This window comes from Lipomyces japonicus (genome assembly GCF_038497905.1).
Source record: "Lipomyces japonicus strain CBS 7319 unplaced genomic scaffold V1514scaffold_10, whole genome shotgun sequence".
NCBI lineage: Eukaryota > Fungi > Ascomycota > Lipomycetes > Lipomycetales > Lipomycetaceae > Lipomyces > Lipomyces japonicus.
In genome coordinates this window covers 143,540-166,523 of record NW_027117822.1, presented here as the reverse complement: position 1 = coordinate 166,523, position 22,984 = coordinate 143,540, and the positions used below count along the sequence as shown (strand labels likewise).

The 22,984-nt window shown below is 40.5% G+C and overlaps 9 protein-coding genes across 9 annotated transcripts; 5 read left to right on the top strand and 4 right to left on the bottom strand.

The window, feature by feature from the left end:
* Nucleotides 1-316: 316 nt before the first annotated feature.
* V1514DRAFT_355563 (uncharacterized protein) lies at nt 317-3,719 on the top strand (the record flags this gene model as incomplete). Its single annotated transcript, XM_066929635.1, has 3 exons — nt 317-322; nt 387-3,077; nt 3,141-3,719. 3 exons carry the CDS (start codon nt 317-319, stop codon nt 3,537-3,539), a joined length of 3,096 nt encoding a protein of 1,031 aa, XP_066784528.1. The 3' UTR covers nt 3,540-3,719.
* A 25-nt stretch (nt 3,720-3,744) lies between these two features.
* On the bottom strand, nt 3,745-6,262 carry V1514DRAFT_327780 (EF hand associated-domain-containing protein). The gene is made up of 7 exons (XM_066927042.1): nt 6,133-6,262; nt 6,056-6,071; nt 5,634-6,000; nt 5,416-5,578; nt 4,622-5,346; nt 4,419-4,538; nt 3,745-4,367 (listed from the first exon to the last, which is right to left on the bottom strand). The coding sequence occupies exons 1-7, from the start codon at nt 6,170-6,172 to the stop codon at nt 3,900-3,902; spliced, it is 1,899 nt and encodes a 632-aa protein (XP_066784527.1). The 5' UTR covers nt 6,173-6,262; the 3' UTR covers nt 3,745-3,899.
* Nucleotides 6,263-6,530: 268 nt separating this feature from the next.
* On the top strand, nt 6,531-9,208 carry V1514DRAFT_327775 (WD40-repeat-containing domain protein). Its single transcript, XM_066927041.1, has 4 exons — nt 6,531-6,840; nt 6,921-7,699; nt 7,759-8,120; nt 8,176-9,208. Exons 1-4 carry the CDS (start codon nt 6,693-6,695, stop codon nt 8,771-8,773), a joined length of 1,887 nt encoding a protein of 628 aa, XP_066784526.1. The 5' UTR covers nt 6,531-6,692; the 3' UTR covers nt 8,774-9,208.
* A 414-nt stretch (nt 9,209-9,622) lies between these two features.
* Nucleotides 9,623-12,219, top strand: V1514DRAFT_291267 (uncharacterized protein). Its single transcript, XM_066925315.1, has 6 exons — nt 9,623-9,842; nt 9,902-10,054; nt 10,112-10,245; nt 10,305-10,343; nt 10,411-10,921; nt 10,979-12,219. The coding sequence occupies exons 1-6, from the start codon at nt 9,793-9,795 to the stop codon at nt 11,874-11,876; spliced, it is 1,785 nt and encodes a 594-aa protein (XP_066784525.1). The 5' UTR covers nt 9,623-9,792; the 3' UTR covers nt 11,877-12,219.
* On the bottom strand, nt 12,176-13,470 carry V1514DRAFT_327768 (uncharacterized protein). The gene is made up of 2 exons (XM_066927039.1): nt 13,260-13,470; nt 12,176-13,182 (listed from the first exon to the last, which is right to left on the bottom strand). Exons 1-2 carry the CDS (start codon nt 13,443-13,445, stop codon nt 12,238-12,240), a joined length of 1,131 nt encoding a protein of 376 aa, XP_066784524.1. The 5' UTR covers nt 13,446-13,470; the 3' UTR covers nt 12,176-12,237.
* Nucleotides 13,471-13,683: 213 nt separating this feature from the next.
* On the top strand, nt 13,684-17,374 carry V1514DRAFT_13011 (uncharacterized protein). The gene is made up of 3 exons (XM_066924446.1): nt 13,684-16,772; nt 16,828-16,998; nt 17,065-17,374. Exons 1-3 carry the CDS (start codon nt 13,819-13,821, stop codon nt 17,207-17,209), a joined length of 3,270 nt encoding a protein of 1,089 aa, XP_066784523.1. The 5' UTR covers nt 13,684-13,818; the 3' UTR covers nt 17,210-17,374.
* V1514DRAFT_318865 (Tht1-like nuclear fusion protein-domain-containing protein) lies at nt 17,361-19,150 on the bottom strand (the record flags this gene model as incomplete). Its single annotated transcript, XM_066925905.1, has 3 exons — nt 17,361-17,514; nt 17,565-18,247; nt 18,308-19,150. The coding sequence occupies 3 exons, from the start codon at nt 19,148-19,150 to the stop codon at nt 17,361-17,363; spliced, it is 1,680 nt and encodes a 559-aa protein (XP_066784522.1).
* A 386-nt stretch (nt 19,151-19,536) lies between these two features.
* On the top strand, nt 19,537-21,171 carry V1514DRAFT_304351 (uncharacterized protein; the record flags this gene model as incomplete). The annotated part of the gene is made up of 1 exon (XM_066925629.1): nt 19,537-21,171. One exon carries the CDS (start codon nt 19,537-19,539, stop codon nt 21,169-21,171), a length of 1,635 nt encoding a protein of 544 aa, XP_066784521.1.
* Nucleotides 21,172-21,518: 347 nt separating this feature from the next.
* On the bottom strand, nt 21,519-22,522 carry V1514DRAFT_346750 (RNA polymerase II transcription elongation factor-domain-containing protein; the record flags this gene model as incomplete). Its single annotated transcript, XM_066929280.1, has 3 exons — nt 21,519-22,199; nt 22,264-22,355; nt 22,432-22,522. The coding sequence occupies 3 exons, from the start codon at nt 22,520-22,522 to the stop codon at nt 21,519-21,521; spliced, it is 864 nt and encodes a 287-aa protein (XP_066784520.1).
* Nucleotides 22,523-22,984: the final 462 nt, after the last annotated feature.

Genomic DNA, 22,984 nt, shown 5'->3' with positions numbered 1-22,984 from the left:
CCCAGAAATTCCTATCACCTGCACCTGCACAGGCGCATGACGCTTGCTTAGACTTATATCGTTTGTCACGGCAGCAACTCCTAATTTTACAGTTATTTTTTGATTTGGTATTTTTTTCTTGTTTATTGTCATCGGTTTGCATGGTTAGCATGTTCAGTCGTTTATAAACCGTTTTTTTTGGTCAGAACGGGGAAGGTTCAACGCACTTGCCATTTCTCTCAGACGGCACGGCAGGGGGAAGGTTCATTTTATTGATTTATTAATTGGCATATAAGATTCGGTGTTAGTTTGTGATTTATTTGTTTTTCGTTTCATCATGAATGTGAGTGTTTGTCTCCCCTTTTGCATTGGGTGCTTTTGAGCAAAAAACTTACTTTCAATGTCAGCAGAATGAAGAATACACAGAAGAAGACGAAGGAAGACATGTTACTGATTCGATAATTGATTGTTATTCACAAAATGATTTTCTCGATAGCTTGGAGGACGACAGCAGAGAGATTGAGGGCGACGCGCGTGTTACTGATGATTTGTCCGAACTGCGCCGAACGCCTGTCATGGTCAAATCAACCTCTTCTTCGTCGCTCTCTATATCTTCTTCTTTAATGTCACCTTTTCCTCTTGAAAATATTGATTTTGATTCGCCTTCAGCTGTGGTGGCCCAAGAGAAACATACGATTCAAGCCCTTAAACGGATATCTATTGACGCGTCGGCAACCTCGGATCCTGATCTTCCTGTTACTTTAAACCTCGGTTCAAATTCACCAGGATCTCCAACATCACCAGGATCAACAAGTTCAGCGCGATCACAGGCACAGGGATTCCCGTTTGACGGTGGACCGTCGGAAGGGGCACCTCCAGCGAATAATTCCGCACTACTTTGGGTTCCAGCTCATTTACATCCTGAATTAGCACCCAAGGAGTGGAAGACTTTTGTTCAGGAACGAATTGCAGAGATCCATAAGCGTGATGAAGCTAACACCATGGAGCCTTTGGGTGCTAACATTGGGGATGGCGCTGATGCACTGTTTCCTACTAGCACAACATTAGGAGTGCCAAAATCAAGCATTATTCGAAGGAAATCTAAATTGTCACATGAAATTAATGTGAATTCTGATAATGATATCGAAGGATACGGAGATGGAATCGCTGCATTGCAAGAACAATCGTTGCGTAAAGAAGTTACTGTTTCGGATTTGGAATATCTCGAAGAGTATGCAAAACAAGCACGCAATGTGAATGGATTGATGACATTGCCATCCGGCGTTGTAATATCGGATAACACGAGCCTGCAACCTCTGACTAGCCGAGGAGGCCTTCAACGATCGACTCGGACTATATCACGGAAAAAGGAAAGAACATCGCACGAATCAGATCGTTATTACGCATACCAGTCAGAATCTACAAATTTGTCGGAGGATCATATTATTAATAATAATTATAATCCTAATGAGCAAGATGAGCCAGCATCTCATTTGATAAAGGATCAAAAGGCAGACGTGGTGCCTAATGTGGTCATATCGGAAGGAAGATTGGAGTTGAACTTTGACAACAGCGATCTTAGCTCGTTTGATTTTTCATCTGACGAAACGAAACACTCTTCGCTTTCTGAACCTGGTTCGTCATCGGAATCGTTTGCTTCGCAATCAACTTCATCATCTAGTTCGTCTAGTTTTTCTACCTTACCATCTACGGCACAACTTTCACAAAAAGCTATGATTACTGAGAAACAACAACATCAATATTTACGTCAGGTGGGATCAAGTGATGCCAGCTCGGTTCATGTCGGGCAGACTCCTGGTCCCCGCGGTTCATCTTTAGACGAACAGTCTAATTCGTCATTATTGAACGCGACTTCAGATCATTCAACTCGACTACCAGCAAGTGGCGCGGTGATAAATGGACGAACTGACGCATTGTTGTCTAATATTGCCATTGCTAAACCTTCTCAACGGACTGAGCCTGAACCAAATCAGTCTTTGAAAAAGCGTGGCCGGGCCATCACTACGGGGGGATTGCGAAAAACTGGCTTAGGCAGGCTTTTCAACACAGACAAGGATAAGGACAAAGCCAAGAAAGATGAAAAGAAAGACGAAAAGAAAGATGAAAAGAAAGATGAAAAACAACGATCCATCAGTCTTAAACCTGGCGGGTTTAAATTTAATTATAGTTCAAGAAGCAACAGTCTCCCAGTTGATCTGCCAAAACAACAAGAACAACAACAGCAACAGAAACAGCAACAACCATCAAGCAGGCGTGAAACTATTGATCTTGAACGACCAATATTGGGCAATGCATCTGAACTTGACAGTAAACCAAAGAAAGATAAACTTTTTACGTTATTTGGTAACAAAAAGAAAGAAGGGAAAAATACGGAAGAAAAAGATAATAATAAAATGCTTCGAAATCGACGTAGCATGGACTTTCATTTGCTAAATAAACAGCAAAATCAACAAAATAAGCAGAAACGACGGAACTGGTCACCGTCATCAAATTCATTACATGTTGCCACAGACCTGCAGATAACAAGAAGTTCATCTGGCACGCCATCTCCTTCTAAACCGGGTTCTGTCGTGGCACAGGTTGGTTTATCATATTATTACTCTCGTTTTCCCTTACACGTCGAACGTGCAATTTACAGACTTTCTCACTTGAAATTGGCAAATCCTCGTCGTCCACTTGTTCAGCAAGTTTTACTTAGCAATTTTATGTACTGGTACCTCGAGTTGATTAATCAAGATTCAAATCAGTATAATCAGTACCATCAACAGCAGCAGCAGCAGCAGCAACAATATCAACAGCAATATCAGGAACAATTTTATCTTCAACAACAAATTTATATGCAAAATCAACAACTGCAGTACCTCCAGCAGATGCAGCAAATGAACCAGTACTCTCAACAACAGGCTCAGACTGAAGGGGAGAATATGTTTGAAGGAATGGAACATCCTGTTCAAGGAGTTGCACCAGCTGGATACGGATCTAATGCGGTAGATCTATCAAGTTCCAATGATACGTATTGGAATGATTCTGAAAGTGATGATGACGGTTATGGAACTTATTTCAACAACAATGACGACGTAAGTTGAATTAGATTTTTTAAACTCATTGTTTCCTTTTTTTAAAATTAACATCTTTTTCAGGGATTTGTTGTTGAGTCTGGCTTGGACGACGCTGGCTTGGACGACGATGTTGAAAAAGAAGGACAAAACAACGCACGTTCAAGGTCATCTTCCAAAGCTTATGTTTCTCATGAAACATATTTTGAACAGATCTCGCGGCAACAGAGGGAGGAAGAAGTTCGGCGAGCTCATCATGCCCAGCAGGAAGCTGGGCATGCAGATTCTAGTAGAAGATTGTCATATAACAACTATGGTCAGCTTCAGCAATCGCCCTCAATACAATCGGTAACCCAGCATTCGGTACATTATTCTAGCCCGCGTCAGTCATCGAGACAAAATTCACCGACGTTAGTTAACGGCCATGGGTACTATTATGAATCTGATCACCATCTGCAAACTGTTGGAGGGTATTATAGATAGATATATGAAAAATGTTTTTTTGGTTTACTTCAATCAAAATGCATCGTAATGACTTGTTTTTTGCATTTTCTTTTTTGATGATTTGTTGGTTTAGATCACCGGCGTTTGCGTTATGATTGGGTATCAAAGTCTAGTTGGCCAGGTTGGTTTTTTTACAGTCTACGTACTATTGACTATTTTGTTTAAAAGATGTATATATAAAATAGATGGGATACATATACAATGAAAGATGGATATGAGGTTGATAAATACAAGCCATTTGGTTTGTTTACGTAGTTCGGTTTGAATGCGGTGTAACCGGTGAATTAACTGAACGAGTAAAAAAAAGTTTTTTTTTGGATTGATTATAGTTACTTCGAGCTATGTTGGTTCACCACGAGTCCTCCAGATCCAAACAGCTGATGCAACAATAATTGTTAATGCCGAAGACGCAATCAACACTGGCGTGAAAATGCCTTCTTTCTCTTCTGGTTCAAGCATGGGAGTCGCCGTGCTCGGAACTTGTGCAGCTTCTGCCAGTTGTACAAACAATTCACTAACCGATGACGTCCAAGCCGCACTAATATGAAGTGGTGCTGAAATGTTAAGATCACGAGTGTACGTGTCCGGTTGCACGTCGCATCGTTGCTGTTGTTTATCGCGATCGGCTTTTAAGGCAGCGAACACGACGGGCAGGCGATCAAGCTGAGGAAATTTGGCCCGCAGGTTAACAACGTGTTGAAAACTTTCCGGATTTGATGAATCATAAGTGTAACATATGACGTCGCATTCGTCAAGCTTGGACGGATTTGCCAATACTGCTGGTTCCAATTCGCCTAGCTCTTCAAGCTGAAAAAAATTTCAGTATGAGACACAAGTTGTGAAAATTAAACCACTCACAATTAAATAACACTGTTTTCCGCCTTGCATTTCAACACTGTTTACGGCAATGCGAGGCTTAATTGTTGGCATATACAGAGGATAAAATGGTCGATTAAGAAATCGGTCCAAAAGAGTGCTCTGATGAAGGAACAAAAAAAAAAAAAAAAAAAAAAAGACAAGTTAACAAGATATTTACTTCTTTACTAAATAAAATATCATACCTTTCCGGATCCAGCACTTCCTAACACGTAACAGCTAAACACGTTACGATCGACCCTACCAGTTCTGGGTCTTCCAGTTCTTCGTCGCCGAGGTTTGGTCACCTTTAATGCATCAGTAGTTCCCTTTTTTTCGCTTTCAAATCCCAACCAAGCCAGGTATGCTAATGTTGTCTTGTAGTCTTGGAAAGTAGTCATGCTCCATTGCGCAAGCCATCCTTGTAACGTCACATGGCCCTCTTCGTTGCATGACGTAGTCGAAGGGAACTGAGATTCGGTCCATGATACGGGCAAACCTGGTGTGGGAGCGAATAACGAACTTAGTTCACTGGAATTTAAGCCGCCATCATTATCCTTGTCAAAAACTAAAAATAAATCAACAAAAAATCGATACCCAACTGGTGATAATTCGACACTTGAATATTGAGGCACGTCGAATCGAGGGTATAAAAATTTGTCATTTAGAGATAAACTATCGGTATAATGAAATGCTCGTAAGATGCCCCAAGTAGTCTCGTGCCTACCTTTGATGGCGAAAAGTTTGTTAAGAGCAATAAAGCCAGCAGATGAAATTCCTTCCTCGCTTGCCGCATTAGGTTCTGCTTTGTTGATGAGCGACTTCATTTCATTCAAGTCGAACGTGTCAAGTGTCTTGTTAAAACACTTAACTTGAAGATCATTAATTTCTTTATCGTTTAAATATCCATCTTGATCCTTATCACAAAGGACTATGGCACAAGTTAGTGAATCTGACCCCTCTCAAAAAAAAACTTACTAAAACACCATAGAATGCATACAGAATATTCTTTGTAAAGCTGACAAGGCTGGTGGCTTCAGATTCTGTTCTTTAGAATCAAATAACGGAGCAATAGGATAAATCACAGCCTTTTGGCAAAGGTAAAATGCTTGATTTACGTTATAATGTTCTTTAGCACTGCATCGGATGCATGATTCAACTTCCTATCAAAGGGTGAGTGGTTCTGCGGTTCAACCGGGTTTCAACGTCAAAACATACTTTAAATTCCTCCATAATTGGAATGAGCTCATCCGCAATTACTTCAGTCGAGTCGGTGTCAACCACAAGGTCACACTTATTGGCACAAATCACAACCGGAACGTTAACACCCAATGACCGGAAATGTGGCAGCCAAAATAAAGGTATGCGTTCTGAAGTATAGTGATCCGAGTATACCAGTAAAATCACACTCGCGCGTCGAATTTCACGATTAACTATTTGCCTATCTTGAGTTTGTGACGAAGTGTCAACTATGGTCATGGTCAAGCCATTGGCTGCAGACAGAAATTCAGGCGGGATGGAGATTGGCGGCAGAACTGATTGCAAGTTGGGAACAAACGTTTCCTTAATAAATGAAGTAATTAAACTAAAATACTAGTTAATATCAAATCAGTCATTCCTTTCATGAATAGGTATTTTACCTTGACTTGCCGACTCCTACGTTATATTGTTAGACGGGGAACATGGATAATGATGCGGTTGAGATTTTGAAGCTTACCTTCGTCACCTACTAAGACAAGTCGAACGTCTGAAGACATTGATAACAATCAATTTAAAAATATACACGCCGTCAGTCTTATTATTCTCGAATAATTGTTGATTTCTAAATTGGTTTCTTTCTGAGTGAAGTCACAATTGGACGTGGTTGATCCAATTCGGTCGAATCAACTACCATGTAAGCTAACTCTATTAAGATTAGCGTCAATTGTTTTGCTCAGCAAAACTAAGGCACCCGTCTGAAACAGGCAAGGTTCATTGATTCCCGAAAATTAAAATGGTTTACAACCACTTAAAAGTTACATAACAATAATCACTATTGTTAGTAATTACGGGGCCCCTCGCCGCCCCAGAATTCGATACTCCGCTTAACTGGTTTAGTGAGAACATCATGCCTCCGCTTTTTCTTGCATATCAGCTGCATTTTTTTTGACATTAACTGCACAGCCAATTGCCGGCCTCTTCCACTCTTTTCAATTTTTGCATATTTAATTTTTGGTTTGGGATTATACGTATTTTTAGACAAGTTATTTTATTTGGTTTGTCGTTAATAACCAAGTCATGTTTGTGCTGCCGCCTCCGCCTAAGTTCCCTGTGGGCAGTCCTGCCTATGCGGCAGCTTTGGCGCAAATGAAGGATAACAACCTTGATGCTCATAATACTCTTAAGTTTTTAGAGGGACCTGAATACTCATTTTTGACTGGAGAAGGTATGACTTGTTGTCAGAATGATTTTTAGTATTCCTTGCGTTTATAGGGCTAATTTTTGCTTCACGCGGCGGCTATTTAGGACAATATACACTACGAGAAGATATACATTTAGCAACTCCACCGCCTCATCCTTCAGAAATTCCGATATTAAATCCTAATCCTCTTTCAACTGCTCCTATAGCGGTTACGGCAGGCGTGAAGCTTTCGCTTTGTAACATTAGTTATAAGGAACCGGCGTCAGGTGATGCCATTTTTCGAATTGGTACAAACAATTTTTCTATCGGAGGTGCATCCTCGATTAGAAGTAGAGAGTACGATGATAATTTAAGTGAACTGGGATCTTTATCACGAACTTTTACGTCGGACTTGAAGAGCAACAATTTGGCATTGACAACTTCAATATCTTCATCAGGACTGGCCTCCGTGGATCTTACCACTGAGACAAGTAATAATACTTTGAGCACAATCTTATCGAATGCGAGTTATAATCCTCCTTCAAAAGATGGTAGGAAACGAAAACCAAAAAATAATATGGCGAAGAGTAATTCTTCGTTCGTTTCGAGGATTACCCCGCACGAGCATCAAGCAAAGCGCCTCAGTGAGCGAAGTTCAGAAGATCTTTATTATTTTGCCAACCTTAACCGATCATTTAATTGGATGGATTTTGCAACTCCGTCCATGAAATTGCAACATGAGCCAATGGCCAAGATTTTGTTTACAAAATCTCATCCTATTTCGCACGATGTAAATCAATTTACGAAGGGGTCACAACATATTGATGTTGCGATTGGATTTTCATCGTCGGATATTATATGGTTTGAACCTATGAGTATTAAGTATAACAGGCTAAACAAGAATGTAATGTTAATGTTAAACTTTTTTTTTTTTTTTTTTTTTTTTCGTGCTAATTATTGCAGGGTACCATAAATGATTCGGCAGTCACTGAAATTAAATGGATTCCTGGCTCTGAAAACTTGTTTTTTGCAGCACATATGAATGGGTCTATTGTAATATACGATAAAGAACGCGAAGATTCAAATTTTGCTGAAGAGTTAAACAATGGGAACTTTGCAGAATTGGGTAATAAGGAATTCAGGGATGGATTTAAGGTGATCAAGTCGATAGCCAGTAATCAGCGTGGCCAAAGACATAACCCTGTTGCATATTGGAAGGTGTCACATAGGCCAATAACTGCATTCGCAATTTCTCCCAATTCTCAGTATATTGCAATTGTTTCTGAAGATGGATATTTAAAAATTATAGATATTGCAAGAGAAAAGTGAGTTACCCTCTGAGCTTTTTCTTTTCTTTTCACACAGCTAATTGGTATTTAGACTACTTGATGTATTTAGCAGCTATTACGGTGGATTTCTATGTGTCTGCTGGTCACCTGATGGACGATATATTTTGACTGGGGGTCAAGATGATTTAGTTTCTATATGGTCGTTTTCTTCAAGAGCGTTGGTTGCCCGATGTCAGGGCCATCAATCTTTCGTACGATCTGTTGCATTTGATCCTTGGCGATGTGATGATAGAGTTTATCGATTCGGCAGTGTAGGTGAAGATTGCCGATTACTATTATGGGATTTTTCGGTAAAGTCGCTGCATCGGCCTCGTGGCGGAGTTCACCGAAGTAGCATTTCATCACATAATAGTAGATCTGCCTATGATAGGCAATCATTACTATCTACTCACGGTCATTCGGATTCAAATGCAATCGCGTATGATGAAGATGAAGCATATCATCCGACTGCTACGAAAGCCAGCATTCCGATAATCCCGCCAGTATTATCAAAAGTTGTTGATCCTGATCCATTGTCATGGATAGCATTTCGCGAAGATTGCATTATTATTGCATGTCACACAGGTCACATTCGAACTTGGAATCGGCCTCATGTTCGTTCAACTGAAGGAATAATTCATGATGTTTGAATGTTTTGGTGGATGTGTACTGTAGTTTGCGGTTGCACTAATAGTAGTTCGCTGGCATATATTCGGAATTACTTTTTTCCGGGTCATTGTTATCTAATATATAGCGTAATTGTTCATGGGAAAAAAAAATTTACCTGTGGCGAATGCTTTTACGTCCGCTACAGATTTCCCATACGATATACCAGGTGCTTCTGTACAAACAAATTATGATTCGGTTAAAATTGGAAGTGTCCAAATGCAGTACCAACTTAAATTAATTCGCAGGCTTTTTGCAAAGCACACCATCGTGTGCCATACATTGTTAGCAGCCGAAGTCGAAGTAATGAAGTAATGACGACGTAAAATTTGTAACGTAAATTACGTATCGTACAATGTTTGTAGAACGAAATTTTTTGTTAATGAAGCTCTGGTCAATACAAATTGGTACACAAGTAGCACACCAACGATTGAATACGTATTGCCCAGTACATAACTGCTAATAAGCTATGACGACAGTACGCACCAACCAAACAGAATCGATGCGAGGCTAACGCATATGGGCCCATGCAATTTCTATATTGTGCATATCCATGGCGGATCAGCTGGTACATAAGGAATAATTCGGGTTTTTTTCGCGAGCGCGGTGATATATAATCTGCCTGTTTGTCACTTTTCAAATGCTTTGTTTTCTGTAATTTTATATAATAATAATAAAAAAAAGAAAGCAAGATTGTTTTTTTGTTTAAATAAAATTTGTAAATTACAACTGTAGTGGTGATCCAAGTTTCTTTACGTCGGTACTGTTACGCTTTTAAATACGCGCTTAAGTGTAGTTCAAAAAATAGCTTTTATTCGCCCCTTACGTCGGTCGACCACGTCCGCACAACTTTCACGATCGCGCCTTCTTTGCCTTTGGTATATCCCTTCGATATATTGCTCGTTTGACCTTATACTTTTCATATTTGGATCTTGCTATCGACATCCATCTTTAAGTTTTTTTTTTTAGCAGATAGGTCGTCTTCACCTGCAAATTAGCAACAATGAATATCTTGCAAAGATCTAGCAGCTCGCTGTCATTATTTGATATTCGGTATAAATTTTAAATTGGATGATCTTGAATCATTATGTAGTGCTAACTCATTATCTCAGTCTGTATTCTGCAGATCACGATGTGATTATTGTCCGCGGAAATCCGGATGAATCAGCTGGTGTAGTACTTAAAGGCGCTGTCATCCTCAGTCTTCTCGAAGCTCTTTCAGTCAAGCGAATTTCTCTTCGACTTTATGGAACAGTGAGATTAAAGTGAGTATTAATTGTTTGATGTAAGCACATGATGTTTGCTAAGCCTTTACTCTTCAGTTGGCAGGAGAACGTTCAGTCAGCTCGCGGCCTGAATCAACGGACAAATCGTTATGAGAAAATTATTTACGACCATACCTGGAATTTTTTGAATTGGGAAGGTAGCAAAAGTGCAAGTCACACTGTCGGACAAGGTACTTCGTATACTAAAACCAAATAATAATGACGGATTTTTATATTAACTGGTTGATAGGAAACTATGAATATCCATTCCAAGTTGTTCTTCCAGGATGTAAGATATATTTACTTTTTTTTTTTGAAGGGCTTTCAAAGTTTTCTTATACCCATTTTGAATTTAGCATTGATCGAGTCGGTTGAAGGATTAGATGGTGGATCAGTCATCTACAAAATGAAGGCGATCGTCGAGCGCGGTCGATTTGCAAACAACTTAATCAAAAAGAAGCACATAAGAGTGGTCAGAACTCTTGGTCCTGAAGCGTTAGAATTATCTCAAACCATGTCGATTGAAAATGTATGGCCAAGCAAAGTTGATTACTCCATAAGCATCCCTTCAAAAGCAGTCCCGATTGGATCCGCTACTCCGGTGCAACTTCTTCTACAACCACTTCTCAAAGGCTTAAAATTGGGTCAAATTTTAATTTCCTTGAAGGAATATTATACATTTCACATTCCGAATGGCGCCAGCCATGCGGGTGTCAGGACTGTTAATCACATCACCATCCCAGCCCCTGACGACACGGCTGACTTGCAGGATGTGTGGGATATTAAAGAATTTTTTCAAGTTCCTCCAAATTTAACAAAATGCACTCAAGACTGTGATATCCCTGGTTATATCGAAGTCAGGCATAAGTAAGTATTATTTATAATAAAAAAAAAACGGCTTTTTGACTTACACAATATTTTTAGACTTAAGTTTGCTGTTAGTTTAAAAAATCCAGATGGTCATGTCTCTGAGCTTCGAGCATCACTTCCTATCTCGCTTTTCATTTCCCCAAATGTGCCTGTGAACGATGGCGACGAGGAACTGCGCTTGCAACCACTCGTTGAGAACGAATCCAATGCACCACCTTGTTATAGTGATCACATTTATGACAGGTTATGGGAAGATATTTCAACCTCTGGTATGAACACTCCGATTAATAGTGGAGCCAATACGCCTTTTATCAGGTCGAGGAGAAATTCTGGCGAAAACGCCGAAGCTCTTGGGTTTACAGCGATTGATACACAGCGGGCTCAGTTGCAGGCAGGATTAAGCGCGCTTGCTTTAAGCCAAGCTAACGCAACCGGGCCGTCAAGCCAAGACTCGTATTTCCCGTCGAGGCCATCTGGAAGCATTTCACCATTAGGAGCCATGACTCCTATTACTAACGAGGGCGGAATTGTGGGCTTTACTGGACTTGACCAAGCTTCCAATTTGCACTTGTCTAGAGGAACTTCGCCTTTTGATTCTCCAGCAATGCCATCGACGCCATTGACGCCATTAGACACCGAGGACAGGTTAGAGCATGATTTAACTTCGTTATCTAGAGTTCCTTCCTATTCGACTGCTCTCAAAACTCCTGTTAATGATGACGGTACCGCAATAACAGATCTACCAACGTATGACGATAATGAGGAAAACAGGCCTTCGTCTGGAATTCGTTCTACCAGATCATCCGGTCCTTCTTCTCGTGCTTCGTCTCCGTCTGCACCGGCAATTTCTAGAAGTCACTCTGCGGTACAATTAGGAGGTCGAAGCAGAAGTTTTTTTGACGATGCCGCTAGAAGACTCAGGCTGGTCCAAGAGCGTTCTAAGCAGTCGTGAAAAATAAATGAAAAAAAATATTAGAATTATTCAGTGGAAGATCTTAAACACATTGCATTTCTATTGATAGAATCTGCTGGGATAAAGATCTGTTGTTTTTGTTTTTCTGTTTTTTTTTGAAGGTGTTCGACGAACTTTGACTGGCGTTCGGTTTTTTATTATTATTATTGAAGATTGAGTTTTATAGATAGAAGAATTATTGATTATCAATCAGGCTTCTATATATATATATATAGAACAAAAATTGATTGTCTTGATATTCAAAGATTTATTTTTTTCGAGTAATGCAAACATGTATTAGCCATTTTTTTTAATATGTGTATATATAATAATTTACTGTAGTACACGTTTCCAAACGTTATCAATTTTTTCCACCTTTTACCAATGTTAGTTTAAAAGATAACCAGGCGTGTCCATTACTCACTAGTTCCATAAACGACGGATCTTTCAGGCAATCTATAATCAAATTTTCAAGCGAAGCATCGTTTATATTATCAAGATTTAGATCTGCAGGTATGCGTGATATAGATTGACTGGCTAGAGATACAGGCGGGGTAAGGACGTTAAGCGTATTATTTTGGTATTTCTCCGTGGATCCAACTTGTTCAGATATCAATGCCATGTTTCGATTCTGCCTAAATTGACTAGTGGATATATCTTCGATTGGTAATGTGGATTGTTCTTCTTCTTGTGGCTGCTGTGTGTATTGTAAAAACTGTGAGAATTGTAATTGGTTTGGTATCACGTTAGGGATAGCCGTTGTATGCTGAGAATTAGGCTCGTATTGTTGAAAAGTATTTAATTGTTGTACTCGCTTAAGTTCATACTGCTGCTGCCGTGGTTTTTTCTGTTGGTTTGCGTCATTATCCATCATACCAAAGGAACGTTTCAACGGCGATCCAGATTCGGACACGACTTGGCGCTCGTGAACTGGACTCTCTGGTAATTGACTAGCAGCTATTTCTTGAAATTCATTTTCATTCGTCGGCACAAGTTGAAATCGTGATTGTGAACCCGGCAAGGAAAAATCTGGCATGATTTTGCTAAGAACTTGCGGCTGCAAGCTGGGCACAACGTTAACCGTCCCTGCGGCGTCTCGGATTGGGATGTGATACCTTGCAAATTCAGCAAGACATTGACTATACGCATCTTCCTGCAAAAACCGTAATTGAAAGCGTCGCACCATTAGGGAACCATCACCGGTTTGGTAAATGTATTTAACACCAATAGAAGGGTACTTGGATATCAGCATCAGCGGTGGCTGCGTGGTTCGAAGTAGATTGACTATTGCAACGTCCACGTCTTCCTTGAAAAAAAAAAAAAAAAAAAAAAAGTTAATGAAAATTATTCTCTTGATAATAGTAATGTGAAGTTGAGACCAACTAGGATTTCTGTTCGAAAGAGTACTTTGACTCTCACAACCGGGCTTGAGTTAGGATCAAATGCGATGATAATGCCGTCACGGTATGGCGAATGACTCCATTGTATTGAACCAACAGATACAGAATCTTTAAGCGGAACCGTACTATATGAATGTTTATATACGTTAAAACTGGTAACATTATTCATCGGTCGACCACTAATATTTTAATTGAGCACGGTTAACACCTGTTTTTTGCACGCGTTTGCTTATCTCCATTTCCGTTTCCGTAATTCAAACGAACGAAAACAAACACCCTTACCCCGGATAATGAATTTTCTTTGTTATAACCCTAAACCTGTTATTTACAGTGCGCGTATCACGTGAGATTTTAAATTTGCGATTTTCTGCTCAATAATCGGTGTGGCTTGATTGCGCCATTTTAGAGTTTTCAATTTATGTCGCCACAAAATTTTTCGTCCAGCCACAGTTCCTTTTTTTTTACTTATATATTTCATCTTTTCTCGTCACGAACCGTTTTTGAACAATAGACATTGACTCAATTTTAGAAAGTTGGTAACAATGGTTGCTACTACTGCGTTCTCAAGCTTAAATGACGTTCCTGAGGGATATTCTGCCACGTCTTCGGCTGTTTTCCCGTTTCCTGTCTCTGAGGACATTGCTTCACTCAACGGACCTAGCTACGGTGCACCTCAGACCCTGATCGAGCTCACCAGTTATGCTCTTTCCGACGCTATTTTTACCTACTCTCCAGAGTCATTTGAGTTGGACGCTGCGGTGTCTGCTTGGAAATCTGCTCAGCAGACTAATGCGTTTGGCGCAGTGCCGTTATTGAGCAACCTCGAGACTCGTGCTGGTGCTGGCTCATTACCACTGGGTTACATTTTTTCCACCACCTTGCCTAGGACTTCTGACCAGGCGCCAAGGTCAATTTTGGCTTCTTCAGGATCACTTCCTTCATTTGCTCCAATTTTGAACGAATTAGCGTACTTGTCCAAGTTGCCTTCTCCTATTGTGTTCAACGTTGCTGCGATTGACTACTCGCCAGTCTCGCAGGCGTTTGTGCCGGACTATGTCACCGCCTTGAACATTGCTCGGGATTCAAATCTGGCACTTGTTACTTCTTCAAAAGTGAATGAGCTTCAACACATGACTCTGTTTTCCTCACTCTTGGCTACCGTTTTGCCATCCGTTCATCTTTACGATGGATTCAAGCTAAACCGCGAGAACCAGCGAATTATTGACGTCTTGGGCGTTCGTCGTGTGAAGGATATTTTTGAAAAGGTTTTGAACGAGCAAGATTTAAACTTTCACCGCAATGATACTCCTACCAAGGCTTCCAAATTGTTGACGTCGCTGAATGCTGAATTGGGTACGTCGTACCGGTTGTTTGAGTATGAGGGTCATGATCAGCCTGAGGTGGTGCTTGTTATCTTGGGTTCGACCGAGGCCGCTATTGCTACCGAGGTTGCTTTGAAATTATCTGATGCGGGAGAACGAGTCGGCGTCCTTGCTGTCCGTGTTGCCGCTCCGTTTGTAGACTCTCAATTCTTGAACGCCATCCCGCGAACTACGAAACAGATTCTTGTATTTGGTCAAGTTTACGGAAGTCAAGATGTTCAAGACTCATTGGTTCAGTCAGCGCTTTACAGTGACGTCTTTGCAGCCGTCATCATGTCTTCGGTATTCCCTGCTGGTTCTCGACCAAAGCTCATTGATTTCAAATACACCCGCGAGCAACTTTTCACACCCAAGAACTTTGTTTGGATTTATGAGCAATTGATTAAAGGCGTGCCAGCTACTGCTGAGATCCCCGAGAGCATTATTGCCAACAATTTTTCAACCGTGGCTTCGTTTGATTTGCTTCATGGTCAAGAGATTTCACAGTACGTTTTTTGGAATTCGGATGACAGTGCGCTTGCTACAGCGCCTGCCAAGCTGGCTCAATTACTTTCATTGGATTCAAGCTATAATGTTGGATTTACCACGACTTTTGACAACCAAACGCTTTCTGGAATCGTTCAATCTGAACTTCGCTTGTCGAAGCGATCGATCGATGTCACTTTCCCGGTCACGAACGCAAATGTTGTTGTCGTGAATGAGGAGAAGATTTTGTCTTCCTACAACGTGCTTGATTCGCTCAAGTACAATGGTTCGGTATTGATCGACACTGCCTCCTCGTTTGAAGAACTAGCACCCAAGGTTCCGGTTCAGATCAAGAAGGCGATTGTCGACAAGCAAGTCACTGTTCACACCATCAACTTGTCTGCCATTACTCAGACTGCAGGTGACTCAGTTCTTGCCACAGTTGCTGCTCAGTTGGCATTTTTGGCTGTAGCTCGTCCTCATCAATCTGTTGAGGATTACCTGGGCAAGATCGCTTCGCTTAACTACATTTCCGAACCACCAGTGTCCACGATTGCTCAGATTTCGGACAAGATTGCCGAGGCTTTGGTCAAGGTTGAGATTCCGACTACATGGGATCTTACGATTGGTGACGAAAAGCACCTTCCTGGCTTACCCGTTACCGATAGCTTTACCGCGAATGACGAAAAATTCGCTGAGGAACCAGTTCCCGAAGTTCAAAGTTGGCAAGAAGCTGCCAAGCGCATCGCATTCAAAGAAGCTTATGGATACGAGACTTCATTGCGTCCTGATTTGCCGGTTCAAAATTTTGTTGCCAAGGTTCAGGAACTTAAAAGACTTACTCCTCTTGAATACGATCGTAATATTTTCCACATCGAGTTTGACATCACCGGCACCGGTCTCAAATATGAGATTGGTGAAGCCTTGGGAGTTCATGGTCAGAACGACAAGCAGGCCGTGGAGGAATTTATTACCGCGTATGGTCTCAATCCTGAACAAGTTGTGTTGACACCATCCCGTGACGATCCTGCAATTTCGGAATACCGCACCGTTTTCCAAGTCTTGCTTGAAAACCTTGATATTTTTGGAAAGACGCCCAAGAAGTTTTATGAAGGACTGGTTGAGTTTGCTACTGATGAAAAGCAAAAAGCTCATCTTCAGAAACTTGGATCAAGTGCCGGATCGGAAGAGTTTAAGCGTCGTTCAGATGAAGAAACGTTGACTTATGCTGATGTGCTTTTGGAGTTTGACTCTGCTCGTCCATCCGTCGAAGATCTAATCCGGATTGTTAATCCACTCAAGAGACGTGAATACTCTATCGCATCTTCTCAAAAGGTTCATCCTAATGCGGTTCATTTGCTCATCGTCGTTGTTGACTGGGTTGACAAACGTGGACGCAAGAGGTATGGCCAGTGTTCGAAATATATTTCTGAACTCAGCATTGGTTCGGAAGTGGTAGTTTCAGTTAAGCCATCGGTTATGAAGTTGCCGCCTTCTTCTGAACAACCAATCATCTTGTCTGGTCTCGGAACTGGTCTCGCACCATTTAAGGCCTTTGTGGAAGAGAAAGTATACCAAAAGCAACAAGGATTGCCAATCGGCGAAATCTACCTTTTCCTTGGTTCTCGCCATCAAAAGGAAGAGTACTTGTAAGTTTTTTTTTTTTTTTTTTAAAACGAAAACATTGTGCTAATAGTGAATCAGATATGGTGAATTCTGGGAAGCCATGAAAGATGCTGGTGTTATTACCCATATTGGTGCAGCTTTCTCGCGTGATCAGCCACAAAAGATTTACATTCAAGATCGCATGCGTGAATCCATTGGAGAATTGGCTCCGGCATTCATCAACAAGCAAGGTGTTCTTTATCTTTGCGGGTACGTGATTTTTTTTTATAAATTTTTTTTTTTTGCCTCAAATATCAATTATTAATTTTATTTTAGTCCTACTTGGCCTGTGCCTGATATTACCGCGGTATTGGAAGATATTATCACTCGGGATGCTGAAGCCAGAGAAGTCACGGTTGATGCTGCTAAGGAGGTTGAGGAATTGAAGGAGAAGAGCAGATACATTTTGGAAGTGTACTAATTTATAAGCAACATAGAGATGTACAAAAAGCATAGATATTTAAGTTTTATTTTTTAATAGAATAATATTTCACCCATACGATTTACGCAGCAACGTGAGAAGGAATGAAGCGATTTAACTTAAAGAAACAAAACAAAAAAAAAATTTTGAGCTATGTCATGGGTAAGATTATTTTTCTGCTTTTCCATGCGGCGTTCTTTGTCCAAGTAGGATGATTGTAATGCGAAGGAGCATTAGGTAAACCATGATGTTGTTGGTCGAGCAAGATATGACCTTGTCGAATAATAAATCCTTTCCTTTCTCTTCTGGTTTGCGTTAGTCAATCATAGATTAATACTGAACTTGTATAACATACTTTAATGATTGTAACGCCAATCGATAAAAAATTAAGCACATGATCGGCACTCCGATCAGGAAACAGATGATATAAAGCTGCCTAAACACTTGATCAAAACCAAGTTGTAGAAACGCAAGTACCGTGGTTACAATTGCAATAACATAATTTTCGCGCCATAAAGATACCAACAGCACAACGATATATATCAGTTTGAAAACAACTGCAATGTTAAAAATGCTAAATAGTGCAGTCATTTTCCGCAATAAATTATCAACACTCTCAGAAGCCTGTTGAACAGAACGCGTGCTGCTGTCTGAGATTTCACCAATTTTTAATAGATTTTCACCAATATCATTCATCATATTAGAGATCAAGACCGCATGTTGAGAAACCATATTGTCGCTCTGCTTCACATGTTGCTGCAAACCATACTGGTCATTGATTAATGAGTTTGCAATTTTTTGAGAATCTTGAAGCATTTCTGTCAACTCTGATTGTTGCGATATCATTTGAGATGACGTGATTATAATTGAAGTTACGTTTGTTAAGATTCCAGATAACATTTGTTCAAGTGATGCATATTTGAATAATGAATTGTTAAAGAATTCATCGAGTGACGTGCACGCACGATCAATGTCATGAACCGATTCTTGCATCGATTTTTTAAGAATGCTTGAAAAATAGAAGATTTGTTCAAATTCCTAACAAAATATTAGTAAAAAAAAAAAAAAAAATTTCAAACCGGTTTTACTTTAACTGACATCTTTAACCGTGGTAAAAATTTCTGGCAACATGTCGTGCAAACTTGATACTAATTGGAAATTTTCTCGTTGAATCTCGGATAAAACCTCATGTTGCCTTCGAGCTTCGGTTTTAATTTCCCTTGATGAGTTATCCATAGCATTGCTTAGCATGCCAAGACGCATATCGAGATCAGCAAAATACGATTCCCATTTATGAACAAGATGCATTAAATTTTGGTTTTCAATCTTGATATGATCCATTTGATGACGCAGAATATTTAAAGCTTCATGCTGTACCTGAGTAAGGTTACTATACAGCAATACGATTTCTTCTTGTTCATGAGTATTTCGCTCGGCAAAACAGATCGAACCAATCGACCTAAAATTGCCACTAAATGAAGTCCAATATTGAGGTGATGATTTCAAAACATGAAGGCAATTTTCTCGTTGATTTTTTTGAGTCAAATCTCGCAAGCAAGTCGTGGGAGCGTCAACCAAGCCTGCAGATAACTCACACAGTGTCAACCGAATGGCGTGCGTGACGCGCATGTCAGTGGTCAAAATCTGGCACGATGGCAAGATGTCGGCCAGCGAATCTCGAAAACACGACGATGGCGGTGATAGCTCGCACAGCTTGTTGTAGATCTCGGTCATACTAGAATCAGTTGAGTAGTCATGCAAAAAGCACGGCGAATACTGTTTCATAAAGGAAAAAACTGGGCCTTCAAGGGCCGAGTTATCGTTTTGAAGAAGTTCTGCTAATGAGTCTGCCGTCCTGGCAAAAGTGTTGCGGGACCCAAAAACGTGCAATGCAATGATTGGGTGCCATAGCAGAACGACAAGACCATGCGCCAGTCTCATCGTTATCGTGCAAAACAAATCAAGGCAACGAAGAGTTTGATGAAACCGTCCATTTGATGATGGGAAAACTCACGGTTGTGCTGGTACGACGATGATAGCCGCACACTCAGTCCATTAAAATGCCAACTGCGTGCAACAAAATTATTAATTTCATGAAACAAAACTAAATGATTCTTCAAAACATGCCTAAATTCGGTTCAGAATCAATTTTTTTTCTGGATTCGTAGGCCATGCACGTGATACCCCGCATAATGACATAATTTCAAACCTTATTTCTGTGACGGGCCTGACGGGCCTGACGAACCCCGCAAACCAGCACGGCAGATTGGATAAAGACGGTCTCAATTTCTTCAAGACCAAAAAGATAAATCGATAGTATTATAACGATGAGTTCCGTCATTTATCGATCGCCATACCCGAGCGCACCAATTTTCATGGGCTCTATCAGTGATCTTTTAAACTCTTCGCCCTACATAACAGGCAGAGAAAACAAACCAGTTTTGGTTGACGGCTACTCGGGTGAAAGTCTTACACTTGGTCAACATGTTCAACTTGTCAAAAAGTTGACAGCGTTGTTAAAAACCAAATATCGGTTGAAACCTGGCCAAGTTATTGGCTTGTTTATTCCAAACGTTATCACTCTTCCTGCCACGCATCATGCGATTATTGCCGCGGGAGGAGTCGTATCTCCAATAAGCTCATCTTATATGCAAGATGATGTCAAAAATCAAATTGTCGAAGCTAACGCGCGATATTTAATTGCCTTGGATGGCCATTTTACCAAGGTCGGAGAAGAGGCAGTCCGAGGGACCAAGTGTGAATTGCTTGCCTTTAAACCGTTCATCACTGAAGCCATTCAAACAGAGCTAAATGTGGACCTTGGAATCCCTGTTGAGCTTTCACAACCGGCAGACAAATCGCTGGCCTATCTTTGCTTTTCTTCTGGAACAACTGGGAAATTCAAGGGAGTCATGACATCTCATTCTAACCTTGCAAATAACATTCTTCAAGCTATTACCAGTGACAAAACAATCTTCGCGCCAGACGATGTTTATGCAGGTTTTTTGCCTCAGACTCATATTTATGCGCTGACGCTGCATGTATACCTCAGCGTATACATTGGAGCTACGCTAATCGTATATCCCGAGTTCAATTTCGAAAAGTTTCTTCAATCCGTAATTAAATACAAAATCACATTTGTTCACGCGGTACCGCCTATCATGATTTTGTTGGCAAAATCTCCAGTTGTTGACAAATACAAAGAGATTTCAATAAGTCTTCGAACAATATATTGTGCAGCTGCTCCTTTGAGCATTTCTTTAGCGAATGCTGTACAGGATCGTTTAGGCAATGGTATTGTGGTATCTCAAGGATATGGGCTTACTGAGACAAGTCCGGCCACTCATCTCATGCCTAAGACCAGACCGGCAGAAAAAATGGGTTCCATCGGATTTCTTTTAAGAAATATAGAAGCCAGACTTATTGATGAAGAAGGCAAAGACACTCCTCCAGGCAGGCCTGGTGAACTCATTCTTAAAGGTCCAAACATCATGATGGGTTATTTAAACAATCCTCAAGCCAACGCCGTGACATTAACAGATGGATGGTTACACACTGGCGATGTTGCATCTGTAGATGAAGATGGGTATTGGTATATCGTTGACCGCCTAAAAGAACTTATCAAATCAAAGGGATTTCAAGTTGCACCCGCTGAGCTCGAGGCCAAGCTTTTAACTCATCCAAAAGTAATCGATGCGGCAGTGATTGCTCATTGGTCAGAGAATGAAGCCAGTGAGCAACCAAGAGCGTTTGTCGTGCTTGCATCCGGAGGCGATGCTCTTGAAATCAAGAAATGGATGGACAAGAGTGTTTCAAAGCCTAAAAGATTATGGGGAGGAATCGTTGTTATTGATCAAATTCCCAAAAGTCCAAGTGGTAAAATTCTCAGAAGACTTTTAAGAGATAGAAAAAACGATGTTATTGTCGGAGCTTCGGATATCAAAGAAGCTGCAAAACTGTGAAATTGATTTATTAGTATTAGAACACTTTTGAATACTAATAATTGATAAATTTATAGTACACAGCGACACGACTTATCCTCGTTATGTGCACATTTCCTTAACTTTCTAGTCGAGTTGAAACCAATAAAAACCCATATATATATAACAGAAAACCTCATTAATATATAAATGCAAAAACTCAATATGTAATACCTAACAAAACCAAAACCAAAACTAAAACCAAAACCAAAACCGAAACCAAAACCGAAGCCAAAGCCAAAAAATGAAAAAAAAGAGCACAAGCTTTACTGGATGCGTGCAAAAAAGGCCATGCGCTAGCGAATAGTCAAAATTGAACTCAAGACTAATCATTCTTCCTCACTGCTGGATGAAATGTCATCTTCTTCACGACTACCACCAGCAATACCTCGTAAACTTATTGGACCACTGATTCGAGCACTTCTTGTGGCCAATATTTTGGGCTTCGGCGTGGTTTCTTTTATGCCTGTTGACTCATCATCTATTATAAATCTAGACTGTGAGTCTTTCATTATTACGTCTTCATTGTCATCTTCATCAGAAGATTCTTCTTGTAATATTTCAGGAGTTGGCTTTGTAGTTGTCCGTGATGACGGTATTGACTGAGTCGCCGAACTATGTTTATCTGATTCCTCTCTGTCACTCGCAGGTTCGGTCAAATCTTGCAGCAATGAAGGTGATCGACTCGGCGCTTCTGAAATGGGATCAGATAGAGGTTTATCAATTTCAAAAAAGGTTTCCTCTTTTCGTAATTGATATGACGATGATGATAAAGAAGATTTGACAGCACTCGACGACGAAGTTGCCTTGGCGGATGCATTCAAGTTGTGATCGTTGGTAACAGAAGATTTGTGATTAAGAGACTTGGGTTGAGACCTTAACGGCTTCAAACGTACGACGTTTGAAAGACGATGCAGCACGAAGGACTGCGACTGCTCATCATATACCAAAAGACATTCGACGTCTTTTGCATCCGAGACCTGTCCGTCAAAATAAAACTTCTCATCGTTCTGTTTGTTTAAAAAGTATGAGCTGGATTGATGCTAAGTACAAATATCAAAATTAATAACATACCTGAACACCACTAGATTCTAAGGTGTAGTCCGATCCAGACTTTGACAGCACGGAAGCCTTGGTAACATCTATTGAATCTGGTTTGAAAGAATCTAGCAAGAAGCAAAAAAAAAAAAAAAAAAAAATTAAAACCAAATAAGCCATAACATAATAAAAGATAGTACAAACATTTAAAAGCATAGAGATCATCTTCTTTTTTCGATAAAAATTTGTCGCTCAAGGAAATCGGATACGTCTTCTCTTTTGATGGGCTGATCATGCTGAGAACAACTAGTGATGAAGTATGGCTAACGTCATACGGATCCGCAAGCAAAACACAACCTGCCTTGACCACTGGATATTCAAATCAGCTTAATAACCACTTATTAGTATGTGGTATGGTTGGTGCAATTGATCAATCCCGGTGCCGTTGCTCGTGACCTTTTCGACCTTCTTGCCTTCTTCACACAAGAGCCCGCTTTGATGTGTGGGTAAGGGCACGATAGAGTTTGGGTTACAGGGTGGACCAACTTGGATAGCTACATAACATTATAAAAAAAAGTAGTTTTATCTTTGTGTATAATAAATAAGCAAGTCATTGAAGATCAGTGCCTCTCGGTGTGCTTATTCCTAACTAATTGAGTTCTCACTCAATCGGCCATCCATCCCTTGTCACTTGTGAATTCGCAAGGCCTCAGAAACGAGCCGGAACCCTATGTGCTGCACTAATTCGGGTTCGGTT